Source organism: Calliopsis andreniformis, chromosome 2, assembly GCF_051401765.1.
Source record: "Calliopsis andreniformis isolate RMS-2024a chromosome 2, iyCalAndr_principal, whole genome shotgun sequence".
In the NCBI taxonomy this organism is placed as follows: Eukaryota; Metazoa; Arthropoda; class Insecta; order Hymenoptera; family Andrenidae; genus Calliopsis; species Calliopsis andreniformis.
The window spans coordinates 13,054,979-13,082,764 of NC_135063.1; the positions used below are offsets into that span (position 1 = coordinate 13,054,979).

The 27,786-nt window shown below is 51.8% G+C and overlaps 2 protein-coding genes across 7 annotated transcripts in view; both read right to left on the reverse strand.

Annotated features, from left to right (window-relative positions):
- Positions 1-1,323, reverse strand: part of LOC143188245 (protein bric-a-brac 1) — a 175,904-nt gene extending 174,581 nt beyond the window's left edge. For all 6 annotated transcript variants that reach the window (XM_076392400.1, XM_076392397.1, XM_076392398.1 and 3 more), the window contains exon 1: positions 285-1,323. In XM_076392400.1, coding sequence (XP_076248515.1) covers positions 285-1,265 — 981 coding nt within the window. In that variant the 5' untranslated portion in view covers positions 1,266-1,323. The remainder of the gene's footprint in view (positions 1-284) is intronic.
- Positions 1,324-1,431: 108 nt separating this feature from the next.
- Positions 1,432-27,786, reverse strand: part of LOC143188471 (uncharacterized) — a 53,532-nt gene continuing 27,177 nt past the window's right edge. The window contains exons 3-4 of the mRNA XM_076392756.1: positions 14,287-14,415; positions 1,432-1,568 (exon numbers count right to left, since the gene is read on the reverse strand). Coding sequence (XP_076248871.1) covers positions 14,287-14,415 — 129 coding nt within the window. The 3' untranslated portion in view covers positions 1,432-1,568. The remainder of the gene's footprint in view (positions 1,569-14,286; positions 14,416-27,786) is intronic.

Sequence of the window (27,786 nt, forward strand, 5' to 3'; positions counted from 1 at the left end):
ACAGGTCGGCTACCGGTTTTTTTCCTCGCTCGAATGACGAGCAGTGTTTATTCGCCAATTTCATTGGACGAACCCGACCGTCCTTCCTCCGCAGACGCTCCTTCCGCGTGTGTTTACGTCACCGTTGACAAGCGGTTTTTTGCCGCGGTGTTTACACTCGACCGCTAGCGCCCGTTATATCTGCGTTTTTTTCCCCCCCACAGTTGATCGATTCGTGAGGTATTCGGGTCGACCAACGACCGCTGGATCGTACTCGAAGAGGTGAAAAGGAAAAGATCACTCACCCTTTCCTCCTCGCGAATCATCTCGGCGATGCCTGGCTTGATCTCGAGGTCGTCCCCAGGGTTCGGTTGGCCAGTGGCCCCTTGCTGGTGATGCTGCTGCTGTTGCTGTTGTTGCTGTTGCTGCTGTTGCTGCTGCTGCTGCTGCTGCTGCTGCTGCACGGTGAGCTGCTGGCCGTGACTGGTCAGGTGGTTGACGGAGGCGTGGGGACCGGATGTCACGTGGCCAGGCACATGGTGTGCGGCTATGGCGTGCGAGCTCTGCTGTCCCTGAGGGGGCGGCGGCGGGGGTGGTGGCAGAGGTAGCGATACCGGAAGTTCCTGCAGGTTGATCTGCGGCGTGACGGAGACGTTGGGCGTGCCTGGGGATCCGAGGGATCTTGGAGTGGAGCTGCTGGGCAGCATGCTGTGGATGTCGGGCACGATCACGCCTGCACCAGCCGAGTTGTGGTCCTGGTCGTCGGGGAGGCTTCCAGATGGAACTCGATCGGGGCTGCTGCCTGGCGGCGATCTCTCTCCAGATATTCGGCGGCGCTTCTTCCTGTGCATCGCCGCGGCGGCGTTCGCCGCCTCCTCGAGGCTCGGCCTAGAGGTCAGCTCCTGCTCGCTGTTCACGTCCGCCAGGCCGCGGATCTTGAGGCTCTCCGCGACCTTGAGCAGCGGGCCGATCTGCTCCTGCGACACGTTTATCTCGCCCTTGTACATGAACTCGACGGCGGCCTTCAACTCGGGCCACTTGATGTCCTTCATGATGACAATCGGATGCTGGCAGGGATTGTCGAAGAACAGGGCCTGGAAATACGGGCTGCAGGCGGAGAGGACCATTTTGTGGGCCTTGACGCTGTGCCCGTCGCAGGCGAGGGTCACGTCGACGAAGCTCTCGCTCTGGAGCAGCTGATCGAACACGTTCGTCAGATTGGTTTGATAGTTGTTCCACCTTAGACAGAACTGCTGGGGGGACCCAGCGCCGCTTGATTGCGTCATGATTTCGGGAGATGTCGCGTCTCGGTCGTTTCCTCTTCCGTTTCCGCTCTTCTCCTCTTCCTCCTCGTCGCTGTCCTCCACCTCCTCCACCTCCTCCTCCTCCTCCTCCACCTTCTTCTCGTTCTCCGCCACCACCGCCTCCTTCTCCTCCTGCTCTGCGGCGGCCTGCTCCTTTACGCCTTGCTCCTCCGTTTCCGCTTCTCTGCGCTCCGTTTCTATCGACGGAATGTCCGCGCGACTTACGTCGGCCCGTCGATGCGTCCTCGGTTCGGTGACGGGGGCGAATCAACAGTCAGGCCGCATCTGGAACACACAGGTACACAGAGCCACGCGGCTAAGCTGGGAATACGCCGCGGACCACGCGCTCATTCCTCGTGGCAACGCGCGCGTCGATCCCGTCAGACGTGCGCCCCCTCGAATATCCTCGTCCCGACAACGTCGCGCATCCTTTTTCCACGAACCACTGTCCTCCCTCCTCTCGCCTCGTCCCTTCGATCACGGATAGTCTCAACGATCGCGAGACAACACACACTCGGCCAGTCCTTCGTCCCTCTTACCGTCACTCGTCTCGCGCGCCTCCCGATGGCATCGTTCTTCCCGTCGAAAGCTCGCGAATCGACCAGAGATCCCGACCGCCCCTGGCCTGCGCCCGCGCTCAGGCGCGCGACTTTCAAAAATGGCCCGCGACCGTTCCCGCGCGCGCCACCGAGAAACTGATCCCGCGTGTCTCTCTCTCGCACCGTGTCCGTGTGTCTACTATCCTCCCCCGAGGTACGTGTCGCAGGCAGGCCGCCGTGGGACCGTGTACGTAATCACCAGTCGACACCAAAGAGCACCAGCACCAAACAGCACCAGCACCAGCGAGCGAGCCGCACCGCGTGTCTCGTGGCGGCGGGAAACCGGGAGAGTGAGAAAGACAGAGAGTGGGGGAGGGAGAGAGAGAGTGTGTGCGTATATATATATATATATACACGTGTGAGAGAGAGAGAGAGAGAGAGAAAGAAAGGTGCGTGCAGGGTCGAGTGACGCGTGAGTACGCGGCGCGCGTTCAACGAACCGATGGGGCGAGCAACGACGCACGATCTGCACCCCGTGACGAGCGCGTCGCAACTGAAAGGCTCGTCGCGGCGCGGAGCGGCGACGGTTCGCTCGAGCGGCAGTTGGAGAGAGCCGTGAGGCGGTCGGCCGCCGACGTACCGTGTGTTTGCGGCGGTGCCGAGGACGCCCGAGAGAGGACGAGGGGGCGCTGCGCGAGCGAGGCAGCCGCAGGGAGACGCAGCGAGACGGAGGGAGACGCAGCGAGCGGCGGCGGCGCGAGGGAGAGGGCGAGGAGGAGGAAGCGAGAGGGAGAGGAGCGCGCAAAGAGAACGGGCGCGGGTGGCGGAAACGTAGGTAGCTCGCGCGTCCTCGCGTTCCCCTCGCACCGCCGTCGCATCGGCCAATCGGGAGGCTCACCTTCCGATCGGACGCGCCGACAGGCGCCGCCCCCGGAGACCGCCTCATACCGCCTCTCCTTCTTTCTCCCTCTCGCGATCGGCCTCTCGCTTCCTTCACCGAGAAGAAGAGAATTTCTGCCGCGGCAGATCGGAGAGGAGGCCCGCCGATCGGCCTCCCGAAACTCCGATCCACCGATCACGACGGCGAGAGGAGGTCGGCCGCCGCCAGCGCGGTGCCGCGCCGAAGCCGCGCCGAAGCCGCGCCGAAGCCGCGCCGAACCCGCCGACGTGGTGGTGGTCGCCAGCAAGAGTGCCCGCTCTCTCGCGGTTCTCTCCCGTGTCCTTCTCTCGCGCCGCGGCCTCTCCTCTCTCCCTTTACCTTTCCCTTTCCTTCCTAGCCCGACCGACGTGCCTCTCCCGAGCTCTCTGTCGCTCTACGCGTCACCGTACATCGCGACGTTGACATCGACGCCGACTCTTGCGACCAGTTTTCCTTCGGGGCAGCCTCTTCTGCTGAGGAGAGACCTGGGTCGAGACACCCTCCGATCGCAGGGGGATGCAGCGTTCGTTCGACCTCCTCGAGACATTTTTTGCGAGGAAAATGCAAATCGTGGTTCGAGGGGCTAGAGATCACGTTTTATGGGTGCAAGTGTATATCGAAGTACCATGCGTCAAGATCACTTGCTTGACCCAGGGTGATGGCATGGTATTCACGAGAGCTGGTCTGTAGCTTGTAACATGTAGCTCTTGTTTGCACCCCATGAGGAAACTACTTTCCAAAGAGTTTAGGAAGACTCAAGCTGCAGCAGTCGAGTGAAAGAGGCCTTTGTTGCTATTTTATCGTAGCAGATACTAGCGAGTTGCATAGATCTGCGTCAGAGATCTTCTTGCTACCGAAGTTAAGTACCCACATATCGAAGTTCTGCGTCATTTTCTAGATATCTACTCTAAAAATCTACCTTCTTCAGATTTCAAAAACAGAATACTGAAGACAATGCCTAACATCCAGACTAATTTCTCAAGTCCACTACCTTCACCAGCTCCTCAGGAGCGTTCGTTCGATCTGAATCTCCTTAAGATCGACCAGTCCTCGAATCAGTTACGAAAAGAAACGATCTCTTCGGTAGCTGCACGTTGACGCTAGAAGAGAGTTCAACGAAGTGGCGGCGGCGACTTTTGACTCGGGGCAGCTTCTTGTTCGCAGGATCGAGGCAGGGATTCGAGAACGCGGACAGAAATCGAGGACGAGCTCGCGTTCTCGCGGGAAACTTGAGACGAATTAAAGAATATCGGGACGGTCGGCTCCTCGTTGGCCGCGCTTTATGACGGCCTAATTGGATTGCCAAGGGGAAACGATTATTTAACGACAACGACGCTTCGCAGCCTGCCGTTTTCTCGAGACAAGCAAGAATATTAACGATCGTATTTAGGGAGTCGTGCTTCCCGATAACGGAGTTACGGCTCGCCGGTAGAAAGGAGAGATGGCCGTCCTAATGAAATTAAGGGTACAAAGAGACGGTTCGCGTCTGTCCCTCCGACTCTGGCAGACACTACTAAATGGCTATTAACGCGAATTTTGGGACTAGCGCATCTCCTCCCTCCTCCTTGCCCGAGCCCAGCATCTCGATCGCCTCAGAATTTGCTCTCCTGTCTTCGAGTGGATCGATCCTTGTTTTCTTCACAATTAACTAGACACTTTCGCAGAACAGAACTTGTCAGATTACCGCGAACAGCGAGAACAGTAGGCACTGACTATAACATGTCTAGAAAATGAAAAGCGACAAATACGCTAAACAGCAAAAGTGATAGAGAGAAGTCCCTTCCTTATTTCTGCAGTTTGATCGCATTGTCGCCTTTCATTTTTTAAAGATACAGTCAATATTCGATATTAGGTGGCATTCAGCGCTAGGAAAACTTCCCTTACTGTTATTATTACACACTTAATATTAAGATGTAATAGAAATTCGAAATAAATGTTATTGCAAAGAAACTTGTATTATTCTCAACATCTGACACTGTTCGAATACTTCTGAGCAGTACTGTAAATTTCAACGTTCTACTCTCCCATTTGTATCAGTCTTCTACAGCATTTCGAAAAATCTGTTCGAACAAAATGTGCTCCCGAAGACGTCGAACGTCTCCAGAAACGTGTCGGGAATCGTCGAAAAAAGAATAGGCGCGATATTAAGAGCGTAAAAGCAAGAATCGAGCGTGGCAATGGAAACGACGAACGAGTCGTTGAACTTGTATCCGAATAACGAGGCTCCCGGGATTTCCGAGGAAGGAATATTGCTCAGTTTTTACGGGTGACGCTGTGAGGCGTAAACGGGACGCGAGATTGCGTCGCGATAAAAGTGCGAATGTGAGTTATTCTACCGCGATGCGATGCTAGCATCGGTTCCGGCGTCCCCGAAACGCGTCCGCGATTTCGACCTTGACGCTTCGCTTTCCTTTGCCCGATTCGCGGTACGGAAAAGCCTAGCCTCGGCCTTGCTTCGACTACACGAGGCTTCCTACAGTTCACTCTAAATAGATCCATTCATTCAACCGAGGAAGAATGAACACGCAACTCTTTGGATCTTGGGCGACGTAGATGAGATACTTTGAAATTTTGTATCCTCTTGATTTTCCTACTACCATCTTTCTCCTCTGAAGTACCTACCGACACGTTTACGAAAAGATGAACAAGCTCTTGTTCCAAGTTCATGGGAGACTGCCTAAATACATAGTAAAAAACCGGTTTACGCAGGCCGAAAGCAAAGGGAGAGAAAAAAATAACATGTTTTTTCTATTTCTCGGTTCGCGGTTCGGTACGCAAACAGCATCGACTGTTTTTTGCTGGTGGACAGGTTTTTTCTTCGACGTCAGCAGAACCGAGACCGGGCCACCTGCGGACTTCGCGCACTTCCAAGAAATACTACGAGACTTCGAGACCGAAGCCACGTTCATTGACTGAATCCTGTGCTTCGTAGAAAAATGTCTCGTTTGGTAGGAACGTTGACCTATTCGATGAAACATTTCGATGATTCTGCTCTCTGGTTGTCCATTCTAAGGGGACAAGATGAAGGAAAAATGAACCCCCCCAATGTCAGACCCCACACGATTGAAAAATCACTAGAAACGATACCTACTCGCAGGGTCCTCGCGATCTCTCGCGTTTCCAGGAAAATGAGAAGATCGGAGGTTGCGAGTTGGGCAAGGGGTATGGTCCGTTAAGCCGTGGATCATCGCAGCAGCCAGTAACGCAGGGGTGGCAGGGGCTATAACGCTCGTATTTCTCATATCGTTGATACTTCCAGCCGTGTAGGCCGAGAGAGCGAGCGCATTGTAAGGGTGTGGGCGCAGGGATGCGAGGCCGACTCCAGCCTCAGACCAGGAAGGGGACCACGGCCATAAATTTTACTACGTAATATTGTTTAACTGCAAACAGTATACTAACGCCCTGCGCCCTGGCGAAATGGAAAAATTTCGACTCGGCTGGCGAGATGAACGCCGCGCCGCGAGGAAACGAACGCCGCTCCTCCGCCCTCCTCTTCCCGCGCGGCCAGAAGCGACGCGCGGAAATTGCCCTTCGAAGGATAAGATCGAGAGCTGTCCAGAAGTCGTTGATTCAGGGGACGAGGCCTGGCGCGTGCTCCCAAGCAGCTGACAGTACTTTTGCGACGGCAGCGCGCGCTCTCGGGACTCGGTTATGAAAAAATACGAGAGGAGAAAAATGGAGGGAAACGGCCAGCCCAGAGTGTACCGCGCAACGAAATAAACCTGTAAAGCATCGGTGTTGGGATTTCTGCGCTTTTACTTCGCGATACTCTCTCAGCTTTCTCGCTTCTCCCTTTTCTTTGGAGTCCCACGGATAATTCAGCACGTTAGGCGAGAGGCTGCGGTACGAGCGTAGTAACTTGTCGAGAAGAATGAATATAAAGGTACTCGTATTGTTATCAAACGACAACCTAAATCAACGATTAGGTCAAACTTTGGAATGCAGACTTGACGTAGGTACTGTGTTCCATAAGATGAGCCTCGAAATCAATAGATCTGTATGTTGCCAAGACTTATCTTGTCAATGGAACACTGTACTGTATACGACTGGTAAGTTGGGTAACGAATATGCCTGAACAGAATCAGGATACCTCATCAGAATCAGGTATCCTCTACCAATCGGTGCCTGTATCGTGAAGAAAGCTGAGTTCAGCTGCCATCCCAACTGCCAACCAACCAGCTCTACGCTACATACACAGCGAGGTCTATCAGCGAGCAGCGAGGAAACCGAAGGCGACGAGGGAACGTCTTGAGAGTTCTGATGTCGAGGCGTGACGCGTCCCGCGTCGAAGGGGAGGTTCGAAATTAGCCATTTCCAGGGTAATCGTTATCTGGTCTGGCTCTGTCCGCTCCCCCTGGAATTACAGAGACGGCAGCAGCCTTGTACGTATTGTACAAGAACAATGAGCAAAGGGAAATATTGATGATGCTGCTGCCGTGTGGCTAAGCGCGCGAGCGAGCGAACTGAGCGAACGAGCATTGGTGCGTGCGAGTATACGTGTGTACGCGCGTGCAGCGTGAAAGGACCGTGCGTATACATCGGCCGGTGGGCGAGGGAGGAAGAAAGAGGAGCGAAACGCGAGGGGGTGCACGGTGACGGGGAAGAAATGAGAGAAGAACGGAGAGAGAAATATGAGGGGGATAACGAGGAGAAAGATGGAAGAGGGTCCGCCGAATGGGTGGGAGGGGGAGGGCTGGAAGAACAGGGAAGAGAAAAGGGACAGACGGAGAAGAAGAGCGGACAAGAGGGAGAGAGTTATATGCTTAATATTTCAGCATCGCGAAATTCTGCCCCTGAATCATTAATCGCCTACCCCTACGGTGCCTAGTCGAGCCTCGTCTCCCCCCTCTCACCCTGCTGCTTCTGCCCCGCCGTTTCCCTCGCGCCTACATCCCTCTCTCTGCCTCCTACCCCTTACGGTCTATCTCTGTTCGCGCCTCTCCCCTTGCCCTTTGCTCGCGCGCCACGACTAGGAAGGCCACCCCGCGCCTGAATATTTCGAGTCTCCGCCGATGTAGGAATAGACTCGTCGACTAACTTGTAATTAACCCCTTGATTAATTACCCTCGCTCGAATCTATGATTAAAAGCACGACTGATCGCGACGTCGCTAATCCTTTTCGGTTCGTTCGTTGCATCGACGCGGGCACTCCTCGAACGTCCACTTTCTCTCGGCTTCGAAATATCCGGAAAGTACAGTTCGTTCTCTACAGAGTGTAATACCACTTCGTCGATCTGCTATAAATGGCTTTGTGTGTGCCCCTACAGTTTCGACGAGACTCCTCCGCGATCATTTCTTTCTCCTCTCGACGATTTTTTTGCCCAGCTCCACGTACACGAAGACACGTATCCTGTGGACGTAATAACGGCGTCGAATTAATGGCAACGCTGAAACACCTTGACAAATGCTGAGCATACGAGACAGCTCGTACTTCCAGTGAACTGTGAATCATCCTTACCTAGGCAAACTGGCCTCCTTTTAGAGATAAAATACTTCCACGCGCTTATCTCTCGACGTGATCTACGCTTACTCGAAGAGAACGAGATTGAAAGATTCTGCCTGAATCTTATTTAAGCGCTGGGAGAAAGAAGAACGAACGACGTCGTAGGAACAAAGTTCGATTCAATGGTCGGAGTTGGTAGTAGTTCTACTTGGGCCTAAGCGAGAGGGAACGTTCTGGCAGCATTTATTAGTCGTAGTCGCGGCAGCAGGGCGTGCAGGTTGCGCGCGAGGTTAACGTTGCAGAAAGGGGTGGCATAAAAGGGGAGTGGGTGGGCGGTCGGGTGCTTGGCTTGTACCAAACAATGATATCGGGTATTTGATTTGTAACCGACGACAATACCGACTTGCGACCCCGCATTTCATCCCCCGTCCCTCCTCTCTCCGTGTTCCCTTCTGCGCCATTCTCTGTATGTATACCTGTACCGATACTATACATACACGACCATGTTTGTTAGATACGCGAATATACCTAGACGGCACCACGGCGAACTTATCGACGCAAGTGCAATTTCGTACGATCGATGGACTTTTCTTCTCGCCACCTTTTTTCGAAAATCCTCCAGCCACTCCCTATCCAACTTATGGACCAGTAGATCTCGGCTGCTATTTACTTTGTTCGAAGTGCAGCGACGGAATAAGCGGCAGGGGCGCTATATGATAATCGCGCAAAACAGTGGAAAGGGGTGGTAGAAAAGCCTTGCAGCTCGGAGCACTCGAGAAAGGGTAAGAAGGAAAAGAAGGCGGGCCGAGAGAAGGAAGCGAGATAAGAGAAAGGAACAGAAGTCGGTTGCCCGTGCCATTTCACGAACGTACGTACATATTTGGCAGAAGACGGCCCCGGCAGCCAGGTGCAACGGACCTATTGACGTGTTAATTGCGCCTGAATAATTGAAGGGGGGCACCACTCGGCAGCGGTGCTCTGTCCTTTTAAAATGTCTGTCGATCTCGTTAACCCGCTCCTCCCGAGACCTAGGACCCGGGCTAGGGACTCGGTCGACAATTTTACCATTTCCCAAATTTAATACCTGCTCGCTGCTTCGTGACCTCGCGAAGCTGATACTGTACAGGATTGTATTCAATTTGGAAACATCTCATGCGTTTCTAATACTATCTGAGTGCCTAAATACTTATAGATGGTAGGGTATATAGCTCCATCTTTTTTATGTAACGAAAAGAGATAGAAATATTCACTGGCCTCTCACTGGAGCTACGTATACCCAATGTCCCATACAGTCTTATACATATATGGAACCGCCTAATACCACATGCATTTTCGTACGTAGTACATTCATGGCCAATGTGGTCATAACTACTAATTGAATCCACGTATCCTCTATACACGAAAAATTACTACTATGTCAACCTTACCACAGCACACGTTTCAGGGTCTTCGAACACAACTAAGATCTAGCGTTTCGAAATCTCAGAATCGATCAGAGATACTTTTGAAGAATCGAGTAGAAACTACGAGCGTTTTCGAGCGAAGAGGATAATCAGCCGATTGAAACTGCAAGGAAGAGTAGCGATCGGAGTTTGATCGACAACGCACTGTTTGGTGTACGCGCCATATAGTTGTATGCAATCGGAAACGGGGAAAATGCTCGAGCCGAATGCTGAATTATTGATGATTTAGCTGTGTATCGCCGGAAGGGAAGGGTTCTCGGTGATCGTAAGAATATCTAACCTCGACGTGGCTCCTTTTATTATTCAGTGGCTGTCATCCCCGTGTCGGGGTGAAACGCGCTACTAGAAAGCTCGAAAGCCCGATCGTACCACTTATTTCCGATCGGTCGACCGTCTATTCTATTCGCGCTTAGTCTTCTTTCCGCCACTTTCGTCCCCTCTTCTCCCCCGTGTTTCTTTCAATGTATAATTTTGTCGCAGCGAGCGTTGCGCGGCACCCATTCTACTACGCCAGACAGAATGCAGCCTCCGTTCGCTCTCGTCGCCGAAAACAAGTTAACCGACTGCGTGAATTAATACGTCGAAAAATACGAGAGGGATCCGCCGTTCGCGACGGTCGAGAGGTAACTGCCTAAATAGGGCCTTTGTTCTGCTCGGGACCTTAAATCGTACCCTTCTCGAGCCGCACGGTGTTTGCTTTTCGTCTGCTCGCCGTTTCGTCGGCCTACCCCACACTTATAGCTACAATTACTCAACGATAAGTCTCAGGCGTTAGACTCGAAACGATCGATACGACGGCGGCGGCCAGACCATTAGAAACGCATAAAAAGAGGAACGTCGACTTCCTAGATAATCTAGATCATTCTACACAGCGCGGGTAGTTCAGTTCTACTCTTGAATCGCACAGCTGGCGAAGGGAACAATGTAAACATTCGCGGAGATGCAGGTTCGCAGGCCTGAAACGGAAACCATGATTGATATTTAGTCGGACCACGTGACACTTAACAGGATTATGAGGCTGTATCGGTGAGAAGCAGCCATGACTTCGACAGAGCATGACCATCGGATACGAGGCTCGAGCTTCGGTATGCCGAACAGGAGTTTGATGTTGGTCTAAATAGCATCGAGGATTTCTATTCAACGAGCATGTTACTACAGCGCTATTCTGATTATGATTAGTTAAGGTGGGTCTACACCAGCGAGTTAGCGAATCTTTTATCCTTTTTATGCCGAGTCCACACTGCTGTTGGCGAACAGCTCGCGAACTGTGTTCGTCAGTAGCGTAGACTCTTTAGTGAACAGCGAACAGTTTGCGAACTTTTGTGTATTCACACCTTTAGGGTACACACATTACTGTCACGTCACGTGAACTCACGTTACACCCTATGGCAAATCCATAGCGTGAACCAAGGTTTTTCCTTGTTTTAGACTTATTTTACTACAATATGAAACAAATTTGGTATAGTATGTAGCGTGAGCTCACCCGACGTGACAGTAATGTGTTCGCATACTTAGGTTACTATTCCAAATTTGTATCGTGATTACGATCAAAGAGAAATCGATTTTCAATCTTTTTAGTAATTGAATTCATTTGGAGAATATAACTACTACCAATAGAGACGCAAAATAAACGAATTCCGAATCGAGGCGGCGGCAAGAGAAATGCGATTCGCAGGTTGCTACAAAATTAAAAGCTCGAGAGACATCGAAAGCTCGATCGAGGCTCGTCATACTCTCGTATTTGGTCGACGAGATTAAAATAGGGAGGGAGCGACTCGAATGGAGCGTTTACCTATTTCTGAAGTACGCCTGTATTTTGGAACGATCGTTTACATACTCAATTTGACTGGCGAGAATAGATCCGAGGAATCGCGCATTTTGGTAGACAGCAGCGTGTATTATATTGATAAATCTTCGAACGTTATGTCACTTTACACCAAGCTTCGCATCTTAATAATGGCTGTTAGGCTGTCCCACATGTACTATATCTTCCTTGGCGACGTTTGCGCTTCTAAATGGGGGAGCAACAAGAAATGGATCAGAAAGTTGATCGTTAACGCGTTCTTCGCGGTCGAATGACAAACGCTGGTGGACCTGGCCAACAGTATCGATAGGAGCAGCAGGGTGAAGGGGTGGTAAGGGTCGAGGGTCCGCCGTCCTCGATCCCTTCTCCCATCGATAATATACGATCTTGCATGATTCTGCTTCGCGTATCACAATGGCCCTCTGGGCAACCTATTCTACGACCTAGCAACCTCTAGCTACGTATATAACACCGACCTAGCGGGCCTGTGCCAGATAATGAGTGATTAGGTAATTAGTTGTCCAATATTCGTCCCACCCTCCTCCCCGAGCCCGATCCTGCTCCTCGACCAGCCCACCTGGTCATTGGATCGTTCTAGATGGCTTCCTCCTTTTCGATCGATCCCTCCGCGACTGTCGATTAAGATACTTTACTCGTGTGCATACGTGATCGCATTTGCAGTTTTGATCAGGGAAATCCTATTCGCGCGTATCATTGGTCTTGCAGATGGGCTGCCTTCGTCCAACGCATCACGCGCGAGGAAATCGAATAACGTCCGTTTCGGGTTAATATCGATTCGCAAAAGCGAGGGTCTCTCGGCCTAAAAAACGTGGCACGTCGGAGAGACGAGTATCCCTTCGACGAATCGCCGAGTATGCCAGCCGGTCCTCCCCTTTTATAAATATAACAATTAAACGTATGGGGGCCGTGGCACGAGCGAGACGGAAATAAACAGAGGATGGGGGAGAAAGCGCGCGTGTACGACTGTCGAAACGATCGGCGCGAATATATCTTATAGAACGTCAAACAGGAAAGGGGAGATGCGATTGCAGCGCGGGTCGACTGGGCAAACGTAACCGAAAGAACACGATACACGCAGGTTTTCACGGAACCGCGCCACGTCGAGAGTGAAGTTTCTCGAATTTTCCCGCGAATTTCCGGCGCCCCGTTAACGAGCGAACCTATTCGTAACTGACTGGCGCAAAAATTTAATTAAAAACCCCTTATTATTACAACTTGTCCCTCTTTTCAGAGGAAAAAAGACCTTTGTTCCGCGGAGAAATACAATTTCGGTGTCGATGCGTTTGCGTAGAGCAATGTAACTTTCATTCGACGGAGAACGTTCGACAAAGCTTTAAAACTAGTTTTCGCCGTTACAGCTTCGTCCAGCGTGGCCGAATGAATTTTTTCGAAGACGTCAGAGGTCGTTCCGCGTGTCGGAGAAAAATGGAGAGACGAGAATTAGATTGAATTAGATCGGGCAAAGTTAAACTAGATTAAATTAGATTAAACTGGGTTGTTGAATGGAACGAAAAGGGAGCGGGCACGGGCTCGGGAGAGGGATAGGGACGGGGGCGAGGGTGGAGCGAGAGACGGAGCGAGAAAAAGAGAGGAACGTCGATAATCAAAGGAAAGCGAGGAGGAATGTGGGCGAGAGAGTTAATTCGCGAAAGCGGCGGGCCGAATTAAACGCGCGCTAGTTAACGCGCGACAAAATCATCGCTCCGCTCGGCTGGACGGCCGGACAAATGGACGAACCGCGGGTCATAACCATTTAAATGCCCGCGGCTGGATAAATTGTTGTATTAGTCATGGCAAGTTTATATTAATACGGTCTGGCCGTTTCTCCTGCGAAGCCCAGTTTATTCCGTCGCTGAGCCTCGACAGCCTCGTTCGCCTATTACACTGGCTCCATGTTCAGGCACGCAGGAACAAAAGCATGGCGTGAAATGTTCTCGAAAGAGGAAAGAGAGTAGAAAGTAGTCAATAAAGACAACAGAAAAAAGAGAAGAGAGTAGTGGGTAGAGACAAGAGACAAGAGAGAAGAGAGAAGAGAGGGAGAAGAGTGAATAGAGAGACTAGAAGAGAGAGGAGAGAAGGTCAGGGATGTCCCCCTTGTTGGGGGTAGAAAGGGTCAACAGGACATACCCCAATCCACTGAGTGACCCCAGGGATCCTCACCCAAAGGATTCCAGGGTCCCCAAGGAGATCCGTCCCCGCCGAAGCCAGAGAAGGATCTGAGGAGCTCGTGGTCTCAGCATGGTATATATAACGAGTCGCGATAATGACGTCATCGTAATCGATTGGCTCACTAAACCCGCGAAAACGTAAATCCTTGTAACCAATGACAGCAAAACTTCAATTCTACTACAACCCCAGGTTCGTACCTAAAATTCCAAGATGCTGCACGTCCATACTTCACTCTCTGCTCCAAGAGAAGGATACAGATATCGGCGAACAATTGACGCGTTCGATTCAGTCGTTGCGACAGCTCGCGATTGCGACAAATCGGAATTGCGTTACCTAGTGCGATGCCGCGGCGATAATGCATATAATATGAGCACAGCAGCGCAGGCATTAGAAGACTCTGATGTAATACTTTTACGACCGTTCGCTGCAATTTCTCGGTGACAACACTCGCTATTTCTGTTCTCGGGGTTGCGTGTAATGACCGTCGGTCTACGAACAAGAGAACGCGAGCCGCGTTCAGCGGTTTCCACGCTTAACCTCGCCACTTGGATTCCGATTCCGCGACGGTGAATTTCTCGTTTGAGGGGGGACCGAGGCGAGAGGTTTCAGTGGACATTGTCGCATAAGAACGCCTGGACGACTTACCTATAGATTAGGCGCGCGTGTCCTCGGGCGACGTCGATACCGCTGATAGTAGAGCTCGTGTCTTCTCCATGCGGGGTACATTGCTGTCCTCCGAGTCCGCGTGCAACAGGGCTGGTCCTGGCTGTCCTGCTACAAAATTCGATTGGTTAATGAGGCTGCCCTCGCGTCGTCCATTCGCCAATGCAATTATCATTAGAGTATAGCAAGTAAGTACTAATCGTGTCTCGCGAGAAGTCCCCTGGAAAGCACTGTCCCTAATAGCTTCTCATGGGACATGTACAGTGCCTATTGCTGACAGAGAATGAGAAAGACAGCGCGATGATATTGAGTAAAACGACAGGAATTATTTTTCTAATTTGGACTTCTTAAGCTATGAAGGAGTCAAATTAATAAAGTTCTGCGAGAAATAAAAAAAGGCGGAATCGAGTTGAAGCGTGGCTGATACGAATTCAATAACGCCTTTTACGGCGGTCGTTCATGGGAAACGACCTTACGACACGCGGAAGGAGTTGGTCCATATTCATGGACGCGAATTTCATCTTTGACTTCCATTCGGTGTGCTAACTCGCGCAATTTAGATGACAGTAACGAAAGTATGTACAATTTATCGACTGGATAACGATGCTTTTAAAAGATTTTTACAGTTTTTGTTCCTTCTCCTGGCCTGTTCCCTTCGTTTGTTATCGGAATAGATTTGTTAGGTCAGCGAGGGCTGTCAGGGTGCGAAGGATTCGCGCGAAGACTTCGGTCTTCCGGCAGGGATAAAGAGGAGGTTAAAGGAGAGGAGGAAAAGGGCGATCGTTCCGAGAGGTTTTGGAATCGAAAGACAAACCGAAGCGGAGAAAGGAGAGCGAAAGACGGGAGGGAGGAGGTAGAGGGAAGAAACAAGGGGTACGGGTAGCAATGGTTACAGCAGAATAAACCCCTCAATAATGAGTTCCGCGAGTGAATTCCCCCGGCGCGGAGAGGCTCGAGATAATAAAACAGAGCGACTGGGACGCAACCGAGCGACGGTGGTGGTAACGGTAGTTGCGGTAGTGTTGGTCGACGTAGGATGCCAGGGGGAAGTCGAGGGTGCGGGGGTTGCGCGCCGGCAAGAGTAATAGTAAGAGGCAATAAAATATAATGAAATAACATCCAATCCAGGAGAGATATTGTGAAAATATTATTACTAACTTATTACTCGCTGGGCACGCTGTACCACGCTCTCCACGTTTTTCTCCTTTTTTCTTCGCTCAGCTCCTCCCGCTCTTCCCACTTCACTCGCTCCTTCCACCCTTCGCGCACGTATATACGTATATACCCTATATCTCTCCCTCTCTGCACCTTCCACGAGCGCGCTCCACCTACTCCTCGGCCAGCTTTTCCACTACGAGACTCTCGATAAAAATTTCCATTTCACGACGCGCCACCACCATCGCGCGCCCACGGCCACTCGGATCCACGGACACCACGATCCTGAGCCCGCATATCCCCTCGTATCCCCGCAAAATTCTCCCCCTCTACGTTCCGCGCTCCCGCGGCCGCAACGGCGCGACCCTAGGGTAAAGATTCGAGGAGGGTCGAGGGTCATGGTACGAGCGGCCTGTGGATCGTCGCGTCGCTGCTGGCTCGGCCAGCTCAAACCCATTGTCTCAGGTGGCGAGAACGCCGCTCGCGCCTGGTCGCTTCGACTCCGCCGGCGTATTTGAAATGCAAATCATCCGACAGGAAAGATCGTCCGCGCGGCGTGGGGAGGAAGGCGATCGCGAGGCAAGATACCGAGGGAGATCGCACGCAGTGACGAAAGACGGTTATATAAAACGCAAAAGTGAGGCGCGCGGTAGCGTAGAGTGGGCGGCGGCGGCGGTGGCGGCGGTGGCGCGAAGGAAAGGACGCCAGGAGCGGAAGGGGGATCCTGCAACAATCCTATCTGACCGTGTAAATCTCTGGGCGTCGTAACGAAGCGGCAAATCGAAACTAAACGGTAGACCATGAATGGGAAATCAGAAAATAACGTTACGGCGCGCGAGGCCGCGCACTTCCGGCAGGGACAGCTCTCGCACACAAGGGGAACGTGCTTGCGAGCCGCTCGAGCGAGTATGCGCTCCCGGACACGGCGACCAGCCTCGCGAGCCAACCGAGCCGAGCGTCCCCCTCTCGATTCGTGCCATCGAAAAGCTTTGCTCTTTTCGAGGGAAAGCACAGGCTCTGCCCTCGCTCCCCTGCTTCCTTCTTTAAGTAGAGCGTGCAGTAGACAGACTACTTAGGCCGCTGAATTGGTAACGACGCGAATCGGCAGGGTACTGAAGTCTCCAGGGAATTTTCGAGCGTAATAAAGAACAGTTTTGCTATTGGAAGCGAGCTGGCCTGGGTTTGAGGAAATTTCAAGCCGAGCGATTCGGATGATAGCCGCTATTCGCGTTAGAGATCTATATTCCTGGCAATTTGCAAGAGTAGGACGATCTGCCGGGACGGTTCTGCTTATATAAATAATATATCGTTATGCGAAAGAGCGCAGGAGCGGGCGGCGAGGAGAAGAGACTCGTCCGTGTCCGATGCACGTGTCTTTGCAGCGGGTTACGTAAGCGCATCCCGTACACGATAGCGTGTACGTACGCGAGTACGTCTGTCCCGCGTGCAGAGAGGAAATCGGTCTGCGATACCACTCTCAGCCAGCTTCTGTACAACTGTCGACTATAATGTCTTCATCGTTTGTAAGCGGCGTTACATGAGACGCACGAATTAAATAAGATCTCCTCGTGACGTCGAGCTTCCGTCATTAGAGAGAAATCGACGGTAGCTGGGGAAATAATATCTTTATCGGTGGAATTGCAGTATTGCCGTGCAGCGCGAGGCTTAAATCGAATAAGATCTCTATCGAGACATTGGACTTCCGTTATTAAGAAAATCGGCCCGCGACATTCTCACGATATACATATAATACAGGCGTACTCAACACGAACGCGAGTAACTCCTATCGACGTAACCGCTACTCCGTCGAACGCATAAATTAAGATCCTTTTACGAGGCTGTGTTTCCGTTATTATCGCGCCGCCTTTTTGCCATGGAATCGCCTCGAATACTGGCAAAGAAAATTTCCATAAACGCTAGATCCCGCTGTGGGATATTTCTGACGCCCCGTACCGATTCTTCTCCTTCCCCGTGTCGCTCCAGTTCCACCGTTCCCTTCACGAGAAGCGATACGCGGTCTCGTTATCGAGCGAAAAATGCATTCGCAACCGGCGTTGTTTCTATCGGTAGATCGCAATCGCTCCGCGCTTGTACTTGTTTCGCCGAAGATCGATATCCTCGACGCCAGGAACGATCGAAAACCTCTGGCGTATTGCCGAGGCGATTACGAACGAGGTTCGCGACGAATCTTAGAACGCGTAATGCCTTTTAATTCTCACGTGTCTGGCAACGTGGTAACGCGGATACTCTTTCTCTTTCCCTCCTGCCTGCCTCTCCCGCCCTCCTCGTCACGCTGACTCCGTTTCTCGCGTTCCGTCTCCTTGCATTCGCCGTGATTCCGCCACGAATTCGCAGGCGAACGCTTAAATTGTAAATGTATCGTTATTCTGTTAAACGATTTCGGCTGGGGCGCGATGGGACGCGGCTGATACCTGCACGTCGCGCGCCTCTTCTGCAGCTGGACGGGCGTATGAATAAAATATAGTTCCCAGGCGAAGATTTGCCGAGTCGCCTCGCTACAGGAAAATGTCGGTCGCATTTGCGTCCGTATTACGAGACCGAGTACACCGACGACTTGCGTAATATTATAATCAGCCTCCGGAAAATAAATAACTATGCCGTCTACCTGCGCACCCCTCTCGATCCCCTCGGTCTTTTTACCTATACGCTAGATAACTATCTTTCCGTTTCCTGTTGACGGATTGCGATAACTGCGCCTTCCTACATACCTACGCGAGCTATACCTCCGCGCTAGTTGGAGGAACGAAGACAGATTTCGGAGTAGAATATACTTAATTACAGTGGTTTCGAATTAGCTGGCCATGGTTCGGGACGAGATCTGACTTAACTGTCTCGGGGGGTCTACTTTTAGGAATTCTGGAGTATGTTCTTCCTTCGACTGGTTCTTTTCAGAATGAGTGCGAGGAAGATGTCGATATACTATACAAGCTAATATAGTGAGTAAAGAGTCTCGTCCAGAGAAGTCACTTTCAAGAAATGGTGGGGATGGCGACGGCCAACTAACCTGGAGCCACTGTACATATGAGGTGTCGAGAGCACTAATGATCTCACTACTTCGAAGAATCGAAAAGATAGGTGATCTAATGTACAGGGTTTGTAGTAAATTAATGTTACTAACTCAACTTGGGAAAAAGTATGACTTCGTCCAATTTTGCACTTAGTGCCTCATACTTGATGGAAGAGATTGGCCAGGTAAAGACGTTTCACGTGATGAAATAGGAGGCAGGCAAATTTCTTTCGACGAGTCATGAATATGGAGGTGTAACTGGTAGCGGAAAATAACTATTAACTAGCAGACTTTATCGGCGTGGTTATAGGTACGGCACAGCGGAGGAAACACACTGGCCTAGCCACGGTTGTCGCTTATCGCTCATACGCTCGAAAACTATAATATTAAATTCAGCGTTTCCTGGAGCTATTGTGTTCCTGTAGGCGTTCCAGTTTCGTTGGGTAAACGATGGAATAAGCGACGAGCGTGTTCGTTCTTATCGATGGGAAAAGGAACGCAGCATGGTCACGTGTGTGACGAACATCCGTTCGAGCCTAGCGAAACTCTTTCCTCGTATCTCAGTAGACGCGATAACGACTGCCATTACAGATTGTCTACCAAGCATGGGTACCCAGGTACCGAGCTGTCTTCTCGAATCACACGGCGAGCCAGCAGCGCTGATCGGGGATTCGAGAGAAGCGATCGCCGCGCGAAAGTCTGAAAATTGGTTCGTGAAAGGACGTAAGTAGATTCGTGAGCCGACGTCGACCTACTTGCGGGTGTTTCATTAGGAAAATTTGTTGGAAAACGCGGAGAGTCGGTGGCGATGTATAGGTTGGCGCACGGCGGTAGACGATAACGGGTCGGCGTGGCTTCCTGTCCCTCCGGTTCCAGCTGGTTCCCCGCGATTTCATCCGATCCCTCCGCTACTCTCTTTCTCCGCGAGGATATCTATTCCACGCACTTGCACACGCTCCCTGGTACGCAGAGAGGATCGGCAGGTACGTACGAACGCGCAAATGACAAAACACGTATTACGTGTAACTGGAGCCCGTGCTAGAGATCAATACACATAATAGAGGGTATCTATAGCGCGCGCAACCCGTGCTCATTTACTTAATTGTGTTCTATACGGTATAACCGAGGTATGGTGTGCGACTCGTGTAGGTATGCGGCTGCCTACGCCCCTCTTACCGTTCCTCGCCGCTTCGGCCACCCTTCCAGCTATCCCTCCTGCCTCCCTGCCTCGCCCTGCCACCCCTAGTCCCACCTCTTGCCACCTCTTGCCACCTCTTGCCACCCCTGATGTCCATAGGGCCGAGTGTGCGTAATATTCAGACGTATAACGTGCCGGGGCCACGTAGGTACATTGGCATCAATTTATGGGGTGGGAGGGTGCACCAGATATATACGATCCGATAGGGTTGAATATCTCGTGCTTTTGTGCCCATCTACACCTCCTCGTTTCCATCTCTGCTCGTCTTTCTCTCGACCAACTTCCTCCCCCTCCCGTCTTCCTTCGCCACCCCCTTCTCGCCCTTTCTCCTATTATCTTCTCGCGTACGCTTTCACCCTAGCCTTTCTCCGCTCTTTCCGCTCTCCCTTCGTTTTACTCTTCTGATGCCCCCCTCCTTCGACATCGGCTCCTATCGCTTCCGTCTGGCGTTTCGAACAATATCGTTATCCCGCGTGACAGAGGCGCGGGCGAAAAGAACGCGACCGCGGGAGGTTTCGCGTGGCGCGAATAATTCGCCGAACGAGGGTAATTCGGGGCAACGAGTCGAAACTCGCGCGCTCGACGGACAATGCTAATAAGCGCGCGTGACATCGCAAGAATTTTCGAGCGATAAAATCCGAAAGCGATCTGCGGGCTCGGCGGGCCGGTCGACAACTACGACAAACGGCGAACAACAAAATGTCGACCGCAATTATGCTGTAATTAACTTGGAAACGTACACACCGGCGGGCCGCGTCCGTGTGGCTTCTCGTGCCTATAACGGCGTCGGATAGACACGCGGAAACGCGAGGCACACGCGCACCGACGACAAAAACACCGAAACGCGGAGGCACGCGCGCACACACGCCAACACCGGACAGTGTGGCGTGCTTCACAGGTGGTTGGGGATTTTTGTATTTAGTGGTTGGCACCGCCCGGCGTTTACGCGTTTACACGCGCTGCCTGGCTGCATTATGCATGTTTGCGGTAGCAGAAGAGAATTTAAACCAACTACCCCCGATCTATCCCGTGCCGTCGGTCTTTCTCTGCCCTTTCGCTCTTCCCCGACCTCTAATTCCGATTATCGTCCCTCCCGCTCCTGTGGATCGCGACCTCTCCGCGATTCCGTCACAGCGAGGCAAACCTGATAGGATTCTCTTCCAGTTCTCCTTTCCAAGTATTTGCAGATGCTTGAGAAACATCCACCGATAGAAATCGTTATTGAGCCTTTCGAAAGGCACGAGTGAAGTATCCTTTACACGATGAGACTTACCTCACAATGTGTCTCGAGGCAAGCGATGGTTTTGAGACTACTTGGAATTGTCTGAAATTTTGTTGCCTCGTCGAAGATCGAATGAAAGAGTCAACATGGTTCGAAGCGGTCTGGTCCCATCGCTAGAGACGAGACATACCTCGGAGCGAGTCTCATCGTGTACAGGGTCCTTAAGAGACAAGCTTGTCTTTAAAGACCTGCGAGCCCTGAGAACGCTGTTACTGTGCATTCCAACGTGGCAAGACATCAATCGCGAACGAGCGGTTTCCCGACCGCGAAGGGAAACGAGAATGATATCGCTTCCACGCTGAATTACGGGTTAAATTGGTATCATTACGACGTTGGACGTCATCGCGTAATTACATTATTATTATACGTTTTAGTACTTTATTAAATATTTATTGCTTTGTTATTGCGCATCAGATACGGCATTAACGGCGCCCCAGGGACTCGTGTTTCATCGGATTTCACTGACCGTTCGAAACATCGCTCCGTGCCAAACTATCGCAAGCTTCTGAGAGGATTTGTCCGCTCCCCATCGCGGAGTCTCGGTTTGAACTCGTCTCTCGGGCTGCACGTAGCAAAGAGGCGAGGAGGAAAGAAAGAGGAGGGTCGCGGACGAGCGGTGGAACAGCGAAGCATCGAACAGGGCGCGGAATAGGACAGAGAACGATCGAGCGATCGTCGAGCTAACGCGATATCGCGTACACACGCGAGAGGTCCCTGTTACGCGGATGTACGTCAAATCAAAATGCACAATCCCGGCAAATCATTTCGAATATTTCATAATGGGCGCGAAATATCATTACCTGCCGGCTGTGCGTCACCCTCCGCAGCGGCGGCGCGCTCCGCGCCTCCCTCGCGTTCCTCCATCCCTCGTGAATTCGCCGCCGGTGACTCCCTGTATCGCGAATATTACCAGCACAGAGGCGAATCGACGAACGTGGAGAGAGCGCGACGAGAGACGAACGGGGGAGGGAAAGGGACGAACGACCGAGCGAGAGGATCCGTGTCGCGCGTGTACGTATAGCGAAAAACACATTGGCCAGCTTGCACACGGACGCGCGCGAACACGGTGCACGACGGACTATGCAACCGGGACTAAATTACGTTCCCCGTAACGCGTTTAGCCGCGAATCGCATTGCGAGCGATCCGTATAACCCGAATATCGGCCGCACGCCAGAGATAGGACCGACCTGGCCGACCGACCGACCAACCGACCCCACGGATTCGTCCAGGAACGATCATTACACCCATCGATGAGAGACTTCGCACCTCATTTTGATCATCGATCTCGCCGCCAGACCCGACCGCGGCAAATCCTGCTCTCTACCTGCTAGAACAGCCGACGATTCAATTTACCTGGGCTGAGGCAAGTGTCACTCCATGGCGCGCTATAATAAGCGCGCTTTCGAACTCTTTCGAACTCTTTCGAGAACCGAAAAAGAGAGAGTCTTCTCGATTGAACGCGACGGCTTTTGCGGCGAAGGGGTCGTAGCCGATCGAATCGATGCATAGACGTCGAAGTAGCCCGCCTAGGATCTAGCTCTCCAGATGTATCTCTGTTCTCTGGCCGATATGCTGGGAGAGAGAGAGTAGCCGCGGTAGATAGCAACGGAGGGCAGTGGAAGTGGCAGGACAGCAACGTCGTCATCGAGAAAAGCATGGAGCGGGTAAGAGGTGGGCAGCAACAGCGGCAGGAGCAGCAACGGCGTGGAGTGTAGTTAGTAGGCAGCAGTGACTAGACAGCGAGGCAGTAGTAACAGTAGTCGGCGTTGTCGCTGCCTCCTCTCCTCGTTCTCCATTTGCCTTCCCCCATGCTACCCGGGCCTGTCTACCTTGCTACCTATCTTCCTCCCTTTCTCTCTGGTTCGCGTTTCCTCCCTCCCCTTCCTTCCTTCGTCCCCTTCATCGACCTTCTCTAACATCGTCGTTGAAATCACCACCACCAACGCCGGGTACCATCAGCAGCACCGTATACACGGTACACTCTGGTACTACTCTGGAATCGCATCGTGGCCACTCCAGTTGCATTGCGGCCAACACCGATCCGCACACAACACAGAGTCCAGCCTCGCCGATACACGTACCAGGGCAAATACGTACGGTCCACGCACATCCATCCAGCGGAGCGACTCGCCGAACGATGCGTACATACACGTGCATACGCGAGAGAGCACAACGGCCTAGCGTTGCCCTCTGCCTCCGGCCAGAGATATCGTTAGCATGCCTTGCTAATCACGGACTCGATAATAATACCGTGATTGATAGGACGAACCTCGTCCCTTCTCTTCGTTCGCCTCCACCTCCATCTCTATCTCCTCGTACAACCTCCTACATCCTCCTACCTTCTACCCTTCCACCCCACCCCCGTCACCCACACCCCCCACACCCCCCGTGTGCCTCCTCCTTCTCCTCTACGGCCGACGCTGCCACCACCGCCTCTGCATCCACCTCCGCATCTACCTCTGCCTCTGTGCCTCCTCGAAACGCGGAATGTTCCACCCCTCGAGAGAGCGGCCATTGCGCCCCTCTGACTTTCTCTTGTCCGTTCTCTTTTCCCTCCCACCACCCACGGCCCCCCTTTCAATCTCTCTCCCATGCATCCTCGTATTTTCTCATACACGCTCTCGTACCTCGCGTCGCTCCTATGCACGACCGACATTCGTCTCGAAACCCCACGCTCGCGAAATTTGACACTCCGCGGAAAACAACGCCGCTGCTCGTTAGGAGAACGTTCGAGGGAGCCTGACTGATCTTTCTTTTCTCCCCTGGGGGAACGAACGCGGCGAGGAGTGGACGAAAAGGAACGAGATTCCATCGCCTACCTATGCCCAGGGTTGTTACCAAGCGTGCTCTGATCTGTCGAATTCGTTCGAGCGAACCCATGGAGAGCGCAAAGGAGAAGATGTGCTAAGATAATGATGGCGAAGGGAGTAAAAAAGATTCGATTTCGAGGGGAATCCGAATCGCGATTGGAGATAATGAAAACGCAACGTTCGATTCGCTGGCATTTTGCGTTGCGTCTGTTACATCGTGCAGCGTCGATGATGCATGCGGAGATGAGCGTGTGCGCGAAGGAAAGTGGAGTCAAGATAGGAGAGCAGGGCTGGGGCAGGCATGTACGCGGGTTTTATACGGGTCGTCCTGTCCCTCTTTTCTCTCGGCTCCTCTCTTCGTCCCTTCGTGCAGGGGATTTGCGTGTGTTGGAGGGTGCGCGCAAGTACGAAACAGCTATGCTGGCTATGATACCATTAGCATCAGTGATTAATGTATGCCGCAGCCTGTTTCACGGCAATGCGCGAGGTTCATGTATACTTCGTGATTGACTCGGAGACGCACGACCGACCAACAATCATAGAAAATAGATAACAAGTCCGACCAGCGAGACTTGCTGCTTGCTGCCTCGATCGAGGGTAAATTAATTTCCCCTCTGTGGAAAGATATCGCTGCGTACCTACTGGCAAAGAAGTCTGCTGGGGAGTAGTGTTTAGGTCTGTGCGCGCTGAATGCACTGTGTAATTTTTGCTGTAATTCGTCTGAAACTGGTCTGTGGAAATTAGACGCACCTGCTGCCAAAAATTGGCTGACCCTAGTAAACTCTCCGCTTCTGTCTACGACGCCACGTATTTCTTAACCTGGCTGAACCACTGTCTTGCGACTCGTCTGATGTAGAATTGTGGAAAAAATGTAGAATGCACCGAGAACAGTATTTTTCATCGCGCAACACGTTCACGTGCATGGGCTTCACGTGTGCACAGAGTTAGATCGGTGATTTTTTTGTATACATTCACGACAGTAATAAATTGCAACGATTATTATTCATAGATTATGATCAGGGAAGAGATATTGGATAAGTTTGTATATTTATAAGGTTGACGCTAACGCAGCCAATGCTAAATTAATTGTATTACATCCTATAGAAATAAAGGACACTGAAGGATAGATAAATATGCATGGTATCCGATATTAGCAACAAGTCTTTGCAACCTTGTTTGCTTCTACGTGCCTCGCGCTTTTTGTCTGCGTCAAGATTTCTTATAATTCATAAGCCAGTTACCGGTTCGCAACAAATTCCTCTGGAATAAGTACCCAACTCTCGCGCTGCATTCATCGAAGACCTCGGCTACAGTTGCGCGCGTATCAGGAAATCTCGACGATTCATAAAACAAGATTAACAACCGTTCTCCCGACAAATTCTCCGGGAAAGAACGCGCAGCAAAACGGTTCGAAACGATCGCGGATCCCCGCAACTAATTAGTTCTCGAAGGTTTTTGAGCGTCGTTGAATAATAAATAAAGACATTCGGTTAACGGAGGAAGCGGATCGAGAAGTTGGAAATCTCGAAGGATTTTGTCGTGCGGTTCGGATACGAATACACCGTGTGGGTGGAGGGGAATATGTAAACTGAGAATCGCATTAATATTCAGGCTCGCGGAGGTCTCTCGGAAGGAGAAACTCGCGGTAGGCGAGCAGGCAGTCAGGCAGGCAGCAAGGCAGCGAGGCAGGGCAAGGAAAGAGGGAGGCAGAGGCAGGTAGGCAAGCGGGTGGGCACGGTGCCGCGATCCATAAAAATGTCGGGGTTTCCGAGTGACGGCCGGAAGCCAGGAGATGGACAGAGCCAATTGTTTATATTACTCGGCGCAACAATAGAAGTCCAGCGGCGTGTACCGTGTAGTATCGTAATGCATGCCACGGTGGTTGCATTCTTTTTCCAGGAATTCGACCGTGCCGCGGTTGATGCGATAATACCAACTAATATTTCTTCTCTTTTTCCATTCGCGTTCACCTGATTTTAATTGACCCTCTCCTTCCGTCGTCGTTCGCCCGAGACACATGCTCCACCGCTGGAAAGAAAGCCTTAGCGTGCCTCGTGCATTTTCGCTTCTTTAGGCAAGACGGAAGCATAACAGAGTAGTTACTCGTTTGTCGAGCACCAGCAACAGACTTTTTCGCTCCCGCGACTGCTTGTCGCGGGGCAAGTTAAACGATAGGGTTGTCGAGCCTCTCCGCGAGCGCGAAATTCATCCGAGGGTGCTGGCATTCTTTCTGCGCCCCTTACATGAGCGACTGATCGAGGAAGAGCAGACAAGAGGGGGAGGGACACGCACGACCGAAATTTCGTTCGTGAGAATTTCATGAGATCTAGAGAGATCGAGCGAGGAAACGGGGAAAGGGGACGGGGAAGCGACGAAGAGAAGAAGAAATGGACCGAGAGTCGAGCAGAGCGCGGGAGAGGATGGAGAGGGGTTGGGCGAGCCGTAGAGGTGAAAGAGTCCGCTACCTTTACAGTAAAGTTAAATCTACAGAGCGCTATGCTACAAAGCAGGTCTGGCCATTAGGTATTTATTAAGTTTAGAAATTTATAGATGCCTCCCGGGCGTGGGCCCCGTCAACCCCCTACGAGTAGCTACGCTCCTGCCCCTCATCCCCCTTCCTCTGCCTTCGCCTCTAGGCTTCGCCGTCTCCACGGCGGCAGTCTCCACCCCCGGCCAGCCGCCAGCCAGTATTAAAATGAATTATTTAATTTTAAACTTGGTAATTTTTAACCGTATTATATCAGAAATTATTTACACGCCCGCTTCAGCGCTGCTACCCCTTCCAGTCGAGCCAGTCTGCCTCTTACTTCCGCCCTCCCCTTCCCGTTTTACTATTAAACTCGCCGCCACTTAGCTCGTATACCAGCGGCGAACGTTTCTTCCTGGCTTATCGTCGCTAATATCGCGTCGATATATTTCCTCGGTCGCTTCGAACACGCTCGCCGATTCGAACTACTCCACGATCACCAGATCAAGGGTGTCGATGCCTCTACGAACAATTTTACTCGCCTTTTTCGGTTCACTCGAAGGCCAGCTAAAAGTATTTCGGTTAATTCCCGCGCATATATTTAGTTAACGAGTTGATCGGTGAAATTACAAGGTATAATTTAATACCGACACCGGTCAAATTTACTTCGTAAATAGCGGTAAATAAACGAGCCGTTTAGTACACGCGTGTCTCTAAAATTCGGCCCTTCCAGACGGCCGCTGGCAAATTTGTCAGCGTAAATCGTCGCGGCGCAGCGGCATCGCTGAAATCTAATTGAAATCCTAATTGCCGCGATGACTTTTTTCCCGCCGTCCGGAAATTTGTTACGATGCTCCCTCGATTTATGCTAATTACCGATGGCTCGGTAATATTAATTAATACTGTCGATAATATTGGAACTCCATCTAAACAAACGACCGAGCGCGATGCAGATCCTGCGTCAGTTGATTAGCGTTCGCCACTGTACACGGTCGCGCGCACGGGCACGAAAGTATTTCCACCAATACATGTTCATTATCGTCGCGTGCGCGCGATTGTTCGTGTAGACGCAGACAGGGACGCGGGGAAATAGAAACGTGTCTAAATCAAGCTAATACGCGCATGGACTAGCCACGACTACGCGCACGTAGTCGCACACGCGCGCACGAGTACGTAACCGCGTCTATTCGTAGCTAAAAGAGCAAACGCGATGGGCTGAGCGCATATACAGCTGCAGGTGGCTGTGTGTCGCATAGACGGGAGTAGAGAGCGATAGGTATAATAGGTGTATGCTGTCTGGACACAAACGCGCGCGATATCGCGTTCGGTTCGGGCGGTATTAATTGTTACGACGAGAAAGGCAAATAATTATTATAATTGTCCGGTATAATAATAGGATTCAACGTTGGAATACCGCTTATACATCGTTCGTCGTAATAAAGCGGCCATCGATTTCGGTCGGTCGTCCATCGATATCGGTGTAGGCGAGCTGGCACACGCGAGTATCGTGCGCTCGCGAGAACAACCGCGCGCTCGCGAGC